This window comes from Chionomys nivalis, chromosome 20 (assembly GCF_950005125.1).
Source record: "Chionomys nivalis chromosome 20, mChiNiv1.1, whole genome shotgun sequence".
NCBI classification, from domain to species: Eukaryota; Metazoa; Chordata; class Mammalia; order Rodentia; family Cricetidae; genus Chionomys; species Chionomys nivalis.
Window position 1 is genome coordinate 49,400,507 of NC_080105.1, and position 14,337 is coordinate 49,414,843.

At 42.4% G+C, this 14,337-nt stretch overlaps 1 protein-coding gene across 3 annotated transcripts in view; it reads right to left on the reverse strand.

Annotated features, from left to right (window-relative positions):
- Positions 1-5,717: 5,717 nt before the first annotated feature.
- Positions 5,718-14,337, reverse strand: part of Kat6a (lysine acetyltransferase 6A) — a 79,710-nt gene continuing 71,090 nt past the window's right edge. For all 3 annotated transcript variants that reach the window (XM_057752385.1, XM_057752387.1, XM_057752384.1), the window contains 2 exons: positions 12,368-12,680; positions 5,718-10,164 (listed from right to left, as the gene is read on the reverse strand). In XM_057752385.1, coding sequence (XP_057608368.1) covers positions 7,520-10,164; positions 12,368-12,680 — 2,958 coding nt within the window. In that variant the 3' untranslated portion in view covers positions 5,718-7,519. The remainder of the gene's footprint in view (positions 10,165-12,367; positions 12,681-14,337) is intronic.

Consider the following 14,337-nt stretch of genomic DNA (forward strand, 5'->3'; position numbering starts at 1 on the left):
GAGAATCAATACTGTTACAGTGTTAACAAATTGATTCTTAGGATCAATGTAATCACAATAAGACGTCAATAAGATTGTTTAACAGTCTGAAAGCTAATTATAAAAAGGTGCGGATGTCTGGAAAGCCTAGAGGAACCCATCACTCTGGAGAAGAGTGGGAGAGCCTGTTTGATGTAATACGGAGGTTTATTTAAGATTCAGAGTTAAGACAACAGACACATAAGACCAGCGGCTGACTACACCGTCCAGAAATAGACGAAGGTGCATCTAGACATGTAGCATGGAAGATGTGACCGTTGTGAGAACCACATATATGCACAGGGAAAAGCAAGCTGGCTCCCTAGTCATAGACCATGAGCAAAATTAATTTACATGTGTTAAAAATTTAACCATGTAAGCCAAACAATGAAACCGTTAGAAATTAGAGAGAAATATAAAATAATCTTCGAGCAGGGAAAGTCTGCCCAGGAATACGGGTTGTCAGTTAAAACTGGAAAATCTTAGGTCAGCCCAAGGGCAGCTCTCCAGCAGGAGCTTCTCTCTGCATGGCAGGAACCTCTGCGAGGCACACAGCTTGGTGGTCATGTGGGCTGAACAGGTCTCCTGCACTCTTGGGTTCGGACGCCCTAGATGAGTAAGAATCCAGGCAGGGGGTGTCTCCCAGATAGGCTGGGCCTACAGGAAGCAAACCCAGCCCTGAGAGCATTCAACCCCACTTAGCATTAAAAACTCGCTGCTGAAGGAATGAGGCTGAGGAAGTCAGGTGCTTGCTTAGAATCTGAAGCTTTTAAAAATGTACCTCCAATGTCTACAAAGGTGCACCAGGCAACCCATGTGGGGTTAAACAGAGCAGTGTCATTTCTAATAACCTAACTGGAAAGAACCTAAATATTTGTTAACTTTAGAATACGTACATTTTTGTGTGGTCATGTGATAAAATATTGTACAGGGAGAGCAATGAGCAACAAAAGAATCAAGCATCTTCAATCTCCTAAGAGTTGAGGGATTACCAAGTACAAAATGCATATAATATCATTTCTACTAAGTCCAAAACGAGTAAAATGAAACAACACTATGGCCACTGATGCGCACGAGCTCATAAAATAGTATTTAAGAAACACGTAACTGTGTGTGGTGAGCATCTATGGCTGGGAGAGCTAGGATGAAAACAGGACTTTCCAGGTCAGGGTGGAGAGCTACCAGGCTGCTCTTATTTTAGAACCTAATTTGTTTCCACAGATACTTTATCTAAGCCTACGTAGCTGTGTGTAACTTGGACTCTTCTCTACATAACCTTATTTGCAACAGAAAAGGTTTAATTAAAAAAGATTATTGATGGGGGTGCTGGAGAGATGGTTCAGGGGTTAAGAGCACTGTCTGCTCTTCCAGAGGACTCGGGTTTGATTCCTAAAACCCACACATGGTGGCTCACAAGTGTCTGTAATTCCAGTCCCAGGAGAGCCAACCCCCTCTTCTGACCTTCACAGGTACTTGCGTGCATGTGACACCTGCCCAAACACACAGGCAGGGAAAAGACACACACACACACACAGAGAGAGAGAGAGAGAGAGAGAGCTTTAAAAAAGAAATAAAGAGGAGCTAGGCAAGGTGGCACACGCCTTTAATTCCCAGCACTCAGCACACAGAGGTAAGATGATCTCTGTGAGCTCTAGGCCAGCCTGGTCTACATCAGCTGTTACACATAGTGATTTCCAAGACAGCCAGAGCCGTCTCCATCAAAACAGAACCATAAACAAATCCAAAAAAGGAAGACATATAGGAACAAAGTTCCCCTTATTCATACTAATTAAAATTTGTATGTCTTCTCGGTGAGAAATTTCTCTTCTACACACTTAAAGGAGATCAACCTGGAAAGCTCTTTAATATAGCACTTGTCTAGATCCGGCTAATCCTCAAAGACTAACTGGACTCAGATTTACCAACTTATATGCCTTACACTGTGATCTTTCTTTCAGGTCCCGATCCAGGTCACATTTTTAAACCTGGTTACTTCCGGCAGATCTGAGATCTATACAGCAAAGACATTGCCGGGATTGTTTCTTGTTACACCTGGCAGGAGTATGTCTCTTCCTCCCTGGTCTACAAGGGTACACGTGGCACCAGGCCTGGCCTTTACTCTAGTAACAGGTCACTTGAACAATCAGGACTTGTTTACACATAGGGCACTGCCTCAGACTGTTTTAAAAGCTCCCGAAGGCCAATCTAAATGTCAACGGTGTTGTGAATGGCTTGTCTTCTAACATTAATCAGCTGTCAATTTTTTAATGCATATTAATAGATATTCCAGTTATGTGCCCCAGCACTGCAGCCAGCTGCTGTGCACATTGTAAGAACGGGCAGATGTATACATATAATTCAAGATGGCTGGCTGCAGTGAACACTGTCCCAGAGAATGTGGTATACATGTACCATTGCGAATGTCTATTCAGCATAGTGTTTTTCATTGAAATGACAAGAATATATATTTACTCAGAATGTGTACTCATGCTGGCCACAGGGAAACAATCCGCTATGGCTTTCTATAATCGAAAGTATCCCTGATGGAAGCCTGTCATACCCCTGGGCTTCTCCTATCTCTAAGGCATTAAATCAAGCTGACACCTTTCCAGAGTTTTATGTAATATGTACTACTATTTAGACTCCTTATTAAGCCAGTGAGGAATTTTCATTAAGCCCCAATTTGTAGCTGCCACTCTGGAAAAAGGAACTATGAACAACCATCTACTGGTCTGTGCTACGTTATATAACCACACCACCTTACATAAGCCTGACCCTCTAACAGAAAGGTATTAACGGAAGGGGTAGGTTTGCTCTGGGGAATGTCTGCTTTTAATTGGAATTGCCAACACGAAGAGCATCACTCTCAAGTGTTTTGTAGACAGCCCTGTTTCAGGGTTCCCTGAAGCCCACTGCTTTGCCCCCTTCGAGTCCCACGTTTTGTTCTGCCAAGGGCACTTTTGTTTTCTACATACTACTCCAAATAATCATCACCAATGAAAAGATTAGAAGGAATATGAAAAAAAGAAGTAACTTGACCAAACTGTACTTAGGGAATATCTAAAATAATTTTCATAATGAGTTATACTGTCAGCCTCATGAAACTTTGGGATTTGGTGCAAACAGACAGTTGTCACTAAGCTACAAAGAAAGTGGAAACCTACTGAGGTACTTACTCCAAAGGAATGATTCTTGACAAAGGAATGACTGGACACGTGACAGCGAGCGGACAGTTTGCAGGCCAGAACCCTCAATAGTATCCATTCAGTTTATCATCACTTTCTTTCCACATCTACCTTCGTGAGCACCTCTCGATGCAGAGACCATTTATGACGTGGCTATAAACAGGTCTAGTTTAAAATGTATCTAAATGCAAGATAGAGATGTCAAGAATGTTTACACCTTCTGGTTTCACTACCTCCTTTGCAAACCAGAAATTACTTTATGCTGAATTAACTGAAAGCCAGTACTCTGCAGTAGCAAAGACGAGCAACATGTTTTGACACCACAAAGAACGGTGCAGAGTAGTGACAGTCTGTGACCCAGTGAAGGCAGGAAGTCTGCAGATGACAGAACCGTCCTGTTTAATTTCAATAGCATGAGCCTTAGAGCAAGCGTCCGCTATGATCCATGTATATGTCCCTAACTGTTAACTGATGTGCAGGCTATATGAAGCATGGTGCCACTTAAACCCACTGCTACCTCATCCTGCTAGCATGGGAGAGTAAGGCCAATTTCCCAGAGCTAAGTCCCATTTTCTGGACTATTGTATATAGGAAATTCTAAGTGATAAAAGAAAATACAGTAACTCTGAAAACACACAGCAGAAGGGCGGCTCCTTCCAGATCACAACCCGGGACAGAATATAGAATTTTTTCCTTTCAAAGCCCCTAGTGCTTGAACTGGTTTTTTGGAGCCCATTCTCTTTGGAGGGATACCTTGCTCAGCCTAGATGTGTGTGTGTGGTGGTGGTGGTGGTGGGCGGGGAACGGAGGTGTTTGGTCCTGCCTCAAAGTGATGTGCCAGACTTTGTTGACTCCCCACAGGAAGCCTTACCCTCTGAGGCGTGGATGGGAGCGGATGAGTGGAAGATGAGGAGAGCAGGAGGAGGGGAGGGAAAGGGAACGGGGATTGGTATGTAAAATGAGAAAATACATATTTTTTTTTAAAGTTTCAAGTATATTTTGTGGTCTCCAGGTTTTATGCACCTAAAATCATGCATGCATACATGACATAAAAGTAGACACTGTCTACGGCAACAAGGAAGGCGCAGTGAGGAAGAAGTAGGGGCGCGTGTTTAATGTGAATATATACTTGTATGAAAACTAATCAGCAGCCGTGTACTGGAAGGGAGGGATCTGGTCCTGGAGATAACTCACTTTAAACTGAAAGAGTGACTGAATTAAGTATCTGGCTGTTCCTAAGATGATTTTTTATGATAAACAATAAATCATAAGTAGAAAATAATAATTATAAAATTAAATTACACAAAATTGCATAGCTAATTGTTATTACAATTGTGCCTTTCATGTGTGGGTAAATTATGACCCCTCTAGGTTTTCAAATGGATTTCTCAGAAAATTCAAAGTCAAGTTACTATATTTTCTTTTAAAAAAGGGGAAAATAAAAACCCAACACCCCTTTGCTCCCAGCACTCTTGAGGGAGAACAGGCAGAACTGTTCGAGGACACCCTGGTCTATAGCAGTTCTAGGCCAGCCAGGCCTACACAGTGGAACCCTGCCTAAAAACAACCCTGCCCCGTGGCTTTGTTGGTACTTAAACACTTACATAAATGGACACTAGAATCTCAAAGCAAAAGACATGAGCGTGAAAGAGGTTAGCACGTACAGGTCTCCGCGTGGAACAAGAATCTCGGAGAGTCTGAAACATTTGAAGAAAAACTCCACATGTAAGACAGACATCCAAAATGGCTCAACATAATTTATTTTTTTTATGTTAAAATGTACAGAGTTCTTTTGAAAGTCCTTGCTAGAAAGGGGGGAAGATATTACATACAAGGAGAGGAAGGGAGGCTACCTGGCCAGGAGCGCATGACATGAGAAATACAAAGGCGTCTAGGCGTCCCTCCCCTCGCTCACGAGTCACCAGGAACAAAGTACAAAGAGGTTACAAACAGGAAAGCAAATGTAAACAGACAGGATAGACTTAGTTTGTACATGCGGCTTTTAGAGGCATCTGGAGCTCTATTCACACTCTCTAGAGATCTCTTTAAAGAGGATTTTTATCTTTCTTAAAATAGTTTTTAATATTCTACAACAAAGATAAAAAATTTTAAAGATGGAATGAAATGAAAAGCTCTTATTTTAAAAGGCATCAAAGTCACTAACAAGTGAGTTTTTAAATTTCTTTTTTTAGAAGATTACCCAAGTTATCTTGCTAAAAATACATTTTTTTTAAAACAGAAGTGAAAAAATGACAGGTACCAATATTACCATGTTGGATAATTTTCTTTTATAATATAGAAAAGAACATATTTTCTACAATAGTTCTACAGTCACAAAGAGGCTTGTGGAAAAGGGAGCTGCCTGATTGAATTTAGAAAGAAAGAAAAAAAAAAAAACCACAACTGCAAACCAATAGAAACTGAATTCACGGCCCTCATTTCAACAGCTTCTCCTTCTGCCTTACCCACCCTCCTCCCCAACAGACCTCCCTCCCCTCCCCATCCCTGCCCCATCCCATCCAGGAAGCAATGACATAGCTGAAGATGTGGGAGAGGGCAGCACAGTGCACATTCTACAGAGATGACTGGGAACTGGAACAGTATATACAGAGAACTGAGTCCTACACAGCCTTGCACATGCTCAGAGTCGATAGCGGGACAGGGTGGAGTTCTGCTTTTCTATCTAACACGCTTAATTGAGAAAGCCAATTAAGGTATATAAAAAAGCCCAACAAACCTGTGCATTTGATAAAAATGTAATGCCTAATTAGTACTTTAAAAATTTATCTATATAAAATGTACAAATAAAGGAGAGAATTTATGCTTACAGGTATTTCTTTAAGCATTACGTCCTCCCTTTGGATATTTGACTGCACATACCAAGTGGTATAATAGTTTCCATCTTCTAATGATGGAATATATAATGTATATATATATATAATTATAATTATATATATAATTTTTTTAACCTATCCCTGGAGCAAGTGAGAAGAGAGTGGGCGAACTAGTTATACACGCGAGCGAGCGTCCTGAGCCCGGCCGCCCAGATGTGCCCTACGATGCTGGTGGTGAGGCTCTCCTTGCTCATCACTCGCAGGAGAGCGGCTAGTGCACACTGGTCCATGGGATGAGCTCAGGACCTCAGAGCCAACAGAAGGAGAGGTAATGCATCATTTACGCAGCTATTATAGAAGTCACCATCGTCTCCCTTCGGACTCATTCTGCACCAGGTGCTTTCTAAATCACTGATACTCCAGTCATTCATGAAAACTGTATGGATAAAATGTGCCAGGCAAATCACAGGGCTTGCTCTGAGAGTTCCCAGAGTCAAAGGTGCAAGCACAAGACCTCAGTCCACATTTCCAAGTACATACTACACAAGAGGTGAGTGGAGTGTGCATGTTATGGCTGATTCACCAGGTGGTAAAAACCAAGAGGTGCATCCCTCTTTCTGACTGGTAACTGACCATCTGTATCCTCCAAAGGCTGGAGCAGGACTGCAAACAGCTTTCCTCTGAGATTCTGCTGTTAAGTGAGACTTACAGTATTTTTGTGTCTCTGAGTGCTGAGTGGGAATATTAAAAAGAAAAAAAAGAATTATATTACACTTGATTCAAGAAAAACAGGTATTTCAATGAAATCTACCTAGAAACACTCTTGGGGAAAGGTTTCCAGAGGTGTGTGTTTGTATAGGGAGGGGAGGGAATTTTACAGGAGAAGCATTTCCTGCCTCACTTTATTATTAATAATAATAATAGCATTATGCTTCAGGAGCTTGGGATGCTCTCCATATCCCCATCCCTACTCCCCTAAGTGCCTCCTGCTGGAATGAAGTGGGCAATGAAAGGTTGGGTTTGGAGGAAAGGGTCTGGCTGACCCTTGAGATGTATATATAACATTTAAAAAGGACAACATTGGGAGCTGCAGACAGTGAGGGGAAACATACACTTTAAAATAAAATAAGTTCACGTTTACATAAATTCTGTTCATGTGGTGTATAAAGAAAGTAAGGCTCCTTTTAATTATGAAAAGATTTTGTGCATGTTTCCCCACCCAAATCCATTCTTAGATGAGTTCTACTGTAAAATGTTCAAGACTGAAGAAAACAAAAACCCAGAACAACATTGAACCCCCAAAAAGAGATCAGGTTTTCTAAAAACAAAACAGTAATAATAATAATAAACCAAAGAAAAATTCCTCTAATTCTACAGTAATATTTTAACTGGAAAAAAGGTCCATTTTTTTCTCTGGTTTGTCAGTATAAAAAGTTCCTTTATTTATATATATTTAAGCTTTTAACTGCAAGTTCATCTCGCTCATCTTCTCATGTAAGGTCCATTAAGTGACTGCTTGGGCACGCCAGCAGCATTCATATAGCTGTGATGGGAGGGGCCAGTGTACATCATGTTTCCATGAGGGTTTGGCTGCATAGGCTGCTGGGTATAGGCCTGGCTCCCCATCATTCCCATCTGCATCTGCATAGGATACTGTGCTGTCTGGTTCATGTAGGCAGGGTTACTATGGTAACTGCTATTCATCATGGGTTGTGTCATTCGATAGCTGTTCATGGCATTCAAGGTGTTCATATTCATGGAATTGACATTATAGGCTGGAGTGGGCATTAAATTAACCCCCATGTTCATGCCACGCTGAACAGCCAATGCTCGAGGGCCAGCCTGCATGGCAACTGCTGACGGGCTGCGGCCATATAGTTGTTGTTGGTGTGCAGTTGCAGAGGGTAAAGGTGCAGACTTGGAGCGGATAGAAATGTGCCCCTTGACTGGCATCTGCCCTTGCAACCTCTGAGTGTGAGGAATGCCAATGTTGGTGGCAGACATGTTGCACTGTAGCAGAGGTGATGTGAGGTTCATAGTAGTAGATGCCAAGTTTGGGGGTGGAGTCATGGTGGCTTGTGCTTGAGGGGTCCCAGCTAAGGGATGAGATGGAGCTAGCTGAGCCAGTCCAGTATTAGACAGAGAAACACTGGTTGCATAGGAAGTCACAGCAGGAGAATGGCTGTAAGGCATGGCATGAGGGTCCATAATGGTGTTAGTCAGCTGCTGCAGCTTGGCTAGACTGAAGGTGGCTGATGGCTGAGAGTAGCTGCCAGCACCAAAATCCCCTGGAATCCTCTCATAGATGCTGATGTTCCCAGTGCTTCCAGACTCTGGTATCTCCATAATCATTGGAGCCGCAGTGAAGCTGTTGTTCATACTGCACTGCGACAGAGGAGGCTGCTGCTGGGGTGGGGGCGGGGGCTGGGGCTGTGGGGGTGGGGGCTGCTGTTGCTGTTGCGGCTGTGGTGGGGGAGGCTGTGGTGCCGGTTGCTGTTGTTGTTGCTGTTGCTGCTGCTGCTGTGGTGGTGGTGGCGGTGGCGGCGGTGGTGGCTGCTGGTTACTGGGAGGCCTTTCCACCACACAAGTCTGAGGTGACTTGATACTACAGTTGGCAGCAGGCTGGACACTGCTTTGCTGCAGCATGCTGCAGCTGTTGCCCATGTTTGCCATTTGCTGAGTAACAACACAACTGTTCTGGGTGAGGCTGCTTGAAGACGACAAACCACCATAGGAGCAGCTACTCTGAGAGGAGTTATTCCCACAGATGCTGCTGCCCATGGTGGAATCATAGCTGCTTGGGTTCTCATAGTTCTCTGTGGTACTCTCGATGCTGCCCAGGTCACTGAAGCCACTGTCCACCACCTGCTGAGAGTGGTCTGATACGGAAGGCACATCCATCATGGGGCTGGTCTCCATGTTCTGCATAGAGGGTGCGGACAGCGATCCTTGCTCTGGGCTGATCTGTGTATAGCCACTCTCCAGGGCAGGCACGCTGGGGCTGCTGACTGAGCGAACTGATTGACTAGGATGAGATGGAATGGAAGATATTGGGCTATTATGCTCGGAAGCATGACAGTCTTCAACCATTGACATCTGAGGGTCCTCATCAGTGTGGGTGTAACTCTGCAGAGTCTGGCAGGCTGCAAGAGTTTCCTCACAGTCCTGGTAGGCTCCTTCATGCTCACTGCTTTCTTCTTGAGTCAAAGACTGCACCGCCTGTACAGTTTCCAAGTCTAGTTCACTGTGTGGAATCTCTTCTTCCTCTTTCAGCTCAATTAGTTCTTCTTTAGTGTTCGAGTCTTCCTCGTGGTCCTCCTCAGACCCCGGCATGGTCTCTGACACCACAGACGCCTCATGGGAAGGCTGTTCCTCTTCAGAATCCGGCTCAGTTTCATCCTTATCCTTTATGTTCTCCCTACTGTCCTGCATGTTTGCATCTAAAAAAGACTCCTGGATGCCAGGCTCCTCCTTGTGATCTCCTCCAGCTGCCTGCTCCTCTGGCTCTTTTGTCTTCAGGGAATCTGGATGGCCATCATCCTCGTCGTCAGCATCGTGGTCCTCATTCTGGTTTGCCTCTGCAGTCACTTCATCGTCTTCCTCTGGCTCCTGTTCTTCCAGCTCTGGAGGCTCTTCCTCAGATTGCCTCTGATCTTCCAAGGGCTTCTCATCTTCCTCATCTGCCTCGGGTTCTTTGGGTTCTGCCTCAGGACTGTTGCTACTGTCCAATGGGGACATGGCTCTAATGTCACTGCTAGTCGTGTCCTCTTCCTCCTCAGCCTCCTCGTCTGCTTCTGTATGCAGCTCCTCCTTCCTTTCTTCCAACAAGGGCAAGTCCTCCTTTACCTCAACGATTTCTTCATTTTCTTGAGTTCTGAGTTTACGTCCAGGTTTGATGGGAACTATGGGCTCAATTATGCATTCTTGTGTAGAAACAGCTATGATTTCCTGATTCAGTTTAAATCCTGGTTTTCGTCCAGGTCTTTTCTTCCAGTGGATAGGTTTTCGGCTCTTGCCTTTGGGCCATCCCTTTTTCTTTTTCATAGGTGTAGAGGTATCTGGCTCAAGTGAAGCACTGCTTACATCACATTTTCGCAAGAGAGATACTGGCTTTAGGATAGGAGTGTCTGTATAGAAAAGATAAGAAAGTAAAGACAGGTTACAAGATCAGTCTTCCTCTGAGACCAACATGTAAACAGAAGAATCTAAGGAATAGAGCTAATTAATGATATGAAAGGGTACACAATAAACTATCAAACAATGAAACCATCCTGGGCACCATGACTCTGCCACCTACTAGATAAAAGGAGTTTGAGGTCAAACTCTATGAAGATGCCCGAAACAAGCAGCAGGAATTGTCAACTCTTACGTTACACATCAGCTTCTTCTGTTTCCTTTTCTGTAACCTCTTTGATTTATTTATTTGTTTTAATTTCCACAAATTGTTACTTGAAGTGGGATGACAAGCCAATTCCTGCATACCACAACTGAGCCATCCCCTGTAAACAACTGTCAACAGGTTTATATGGGAACAATTGCAAGGCGTTTAGTCTTAAACAAAGACTGGCATGTAGTGCTAAGCAAATAAGGAAAAGTCAAAGTGCCAATAACAGTTAGAGGGAATAAATTCAGCATTGTCATTACTTTTTCCTAAATCGTGGCAAAATATATGTGAGATAAAACGTTAATCATTTTAAAGTAGAGTTCGGTGGCATTAAATACGTTCTCAATTACTATTAGTTTTTAAAGGCTATGAACATTGAGGGAGTGTCAAAGGTACGTTTGTGGTACAAGTGGGGAGTCAACAAAAGCAATAGTTGTATGAGAGAAAACTGTCAAGGTCATAGGAGCTTACATGTGGGACACTATTGTGACACACGGTCATCAAAGACAAAGCACCAAGTGCCAGTTCACGCCAAAAAAAGGTGAGTTTCCTAGATACATATCTATATATAACAAGAATAAAACACTGGATCATGATTTATAACAAAACAAAGACTTTAATCATTACTATATTAAAAGCACATATCATATAATAAGCCTTAAAATAAGAAAAATGTGTCAAGTATGGTGTGAATTTCAACACTTGGGAAGCTAAGTCACAAATATGAGGTCAACTTGGGCTTCATATCTAGACTGTGTTACACATACTCATAATTCTTCCCCTGTTGTATGCACACTCACATGTATGTACATGCAAACATACACATACATATATACACACACACAAGTATACATGCACACATACACACATACATACACATACACACATGTACACATACATACATAACACACACCACAAGAATTTGTTTGTTTGTTTTGGTTCTAGGAACTGAATTCAGGGTCCATCACCACCAAGCTCAATCTCTTGTCAGAAAATCCAAGTTCTATCTACTAGGTTTCAAGCCAAGATTTTAAGAGAATAAAATAAAAGGTTCTACTAAATAAGGCAAAAGATAAAGTAAAAGAGTACAAAGCAACATTGAACAACTGGATTTTATTCAAATTCAGCTGTGAAATATTGAGGCCATTCACACAAACACAATGCAGGCGTGAGGCGGCACAATGCTTCACCACACCTAGGCTAGGATGCCAAGGTCTAGATTCTTCCTACCTCACACCATGGGAGCTTCAGCAGCTGTATCTCTGGATGTGAAGTAAAATAAATCTATTTTAAAAGTAAATGATTGGTAGTTTAGCAAGATCATATACCTTAGCCTGTTGTTATTGTTGCCAATTATGAGAGATGCATAGTTGGTTGCTGGGTTGTGCACCTGCAACCCCAGAAGAGAACAGGCTGAGGCAGGCCAGACCTCTGCATAGCAAGTGTCAAAACAGCAAAAAAGAAATGACTACTGACTAAGATACGTTAAAGACTTGATTCAGGAAGGTTCCCGACAGGGGAGGAAGTTCCTGTTGATGCTCAGTGTGCCTCCTCAGCATTCACCCGTTCAGCAGAGGTAACTGAGCACCTGTCTTAAGCACTCAGCATGCAGCAGTGAGCAAACAGACAAACACCAGAGACCACACTGCCTAGTAGTCAGCTACTCCACCACCCTTTGACTGAAGACTCAGGCAAAATCCTAGACAATACTGGGCAAAAAGAAGAACTTCCAATAATAAGATATCCTGAACAGGTCCAGATTACAGAAACTAAATGCAAAAATGGATATGGATATTTTACATGCAACTTGCAGAGGTCCCTAACCTTCCCTTCCTGCCTTAGTGAGTCACACTCATTTTCAACCCTTTGTAGAAGGGTTTGTAGCTGTTCCTGCTATCTATTTAAAGACACAGAAGTCACTGTAAGAAACAGTTCTATAAACATACCATCCACATCATCTGACTCCTCTTCTTCCTCCTCATCTTTAGCTGGCCTCTTTGAGGAGGACTGACACCTAAGGACATCCTGTGAGGACAAGCGATGAAAGTACCCTCTGGGGAAGAGCTCATTTTCATCCTCGTCCTCCTCTTCTTCATCAATCTCAAATGTAGGCTCCAGTCTCGGCATTGGTCTCTCAGAGTCAGAATCTTCAAATGGTTCATCTAACACCTCAGTGGTCTCAGAAATAGTTTCTGTGACTACACTGCTATTGTGGTGCTTCCGCTTGCGGACTCTTCTTCTTCGGTGAAGAATTGGTTTCTATTTAGTAAAGAAAGCAAATATTTTATTTGTAGTAATAAACACTTTCTTCTGCTGTAACCAAAAATTTTAAAATTTTGCAAAACTAGAATATTTAAAATGAAGATGCAGCTTGCTGAAAGATATTTTGGTAAAGATATAATGAAGTATTAATCATAAAGATATGGGTCAGTAAGATTGCTCTGTAGGCAAAGATGCTTGCTGGGCAACCTGACAACTTGAGTTTAATCCTTGGATCCCAAGGTAAAGCAGGGGTGTGTGGGAGACATAAATCCTCAGGGTTGTCCTGACCTCTACATACCTGTTATGGCACAAGCCCACACACTCACATCATACACATTCATATGCATTCGTGTACACACACGTACACAAAAGGATTTTAGATACTGAATGCAATTTTAAGATGTAAAAAGCAAGTGTGTCCAAAGAGTGGATGTTGTTAGTGCATTATTTTTAGTTCAGTTAAATTGTACACTCTAAGGAGTCACCTGCTTCAACACTGAAGTAACTCAAATATCACTCCCTTAACTTTTTTCAAGAGCAAAAGGAACAGAAACATTGCATCTCACACACCACCATGCAGTCAGTCTACTGATCAATAAATAAGCATGACATGTGAGGAAACCAGTTAAAGAGCACAGAAATGCAGAGCTGGAATGTGTTCACCTGGTGGAAAGGGAAAGCAACAGCACCGTATGGAGCAAGGTACATCTTTACACTGGGCTGACCTAACAGCTGACAACCCAAGGATGACTGAATCAAATCCTCATTCCGGACACTAGAAAGGTTAGTACTTACTCAAGGTCATACGTCTAAGCACTGCTGCAGAACCATATATTGAGTCTCCTTTAAGTGAATTTTGAGAATATCTCAGTGCTTTGCATACAATTTCACTGCTGTTACAATATTCATGGTTTTTTACAAAAGAAAATAGCATATTTATTTTACCACATAAATAGGAAAAATAAACCCTAGGATGACAAAGATATACTCTTTATGATCATGCAATCAACAGTAAGGATAATCAGTTTAGTTTTTCTCTACTTCAAAATATACTGGGAATTTTCAATTACATTAAAAATGGCTCTGCTCCTTAGAGAAGGTGATTCTACAGCTGAGGCAAGAAATATCCAAGTTAATTTTAGAATATCTTGCAGTATCAGAGAGGGCTTAAAACAAAACAAACTCCTAATGATGATGACACTAGGAATATAAACAGGAGCAAAACTAAAAAACCTCTGAATAGCCAGTGCTGGGTGGGATGAGTTAAGACACAAGTTTAAAATAGCGTTACAAAGTGAAATATCAGGCCCTTACTGATAGAGACAGCAGAATGGATACACAACCAACCTATGCAGACACTGCTCCTAGAAGAAGTAGCTACACACATATCTTAACTGTGATTTGCATGGTGCTTTTCCTCCACTACTGTATGGGGGGGGGGGGTAACGACAGCAGAGAAACCCAACAGGGTTAGCATCAACAACAAATGGGTATTTACCTAGTTCATCACGCATACGATACTCTATACTACCTACTCTACCATGTGATAACAACAGTGTTTCTTTGCCTTCCTCTCAATACACTGCCTCATTCTAACTGGTGCAGGATAATGTATGAAATACTGAACCTCACAACCTTCAAGGCCATCTCAAAC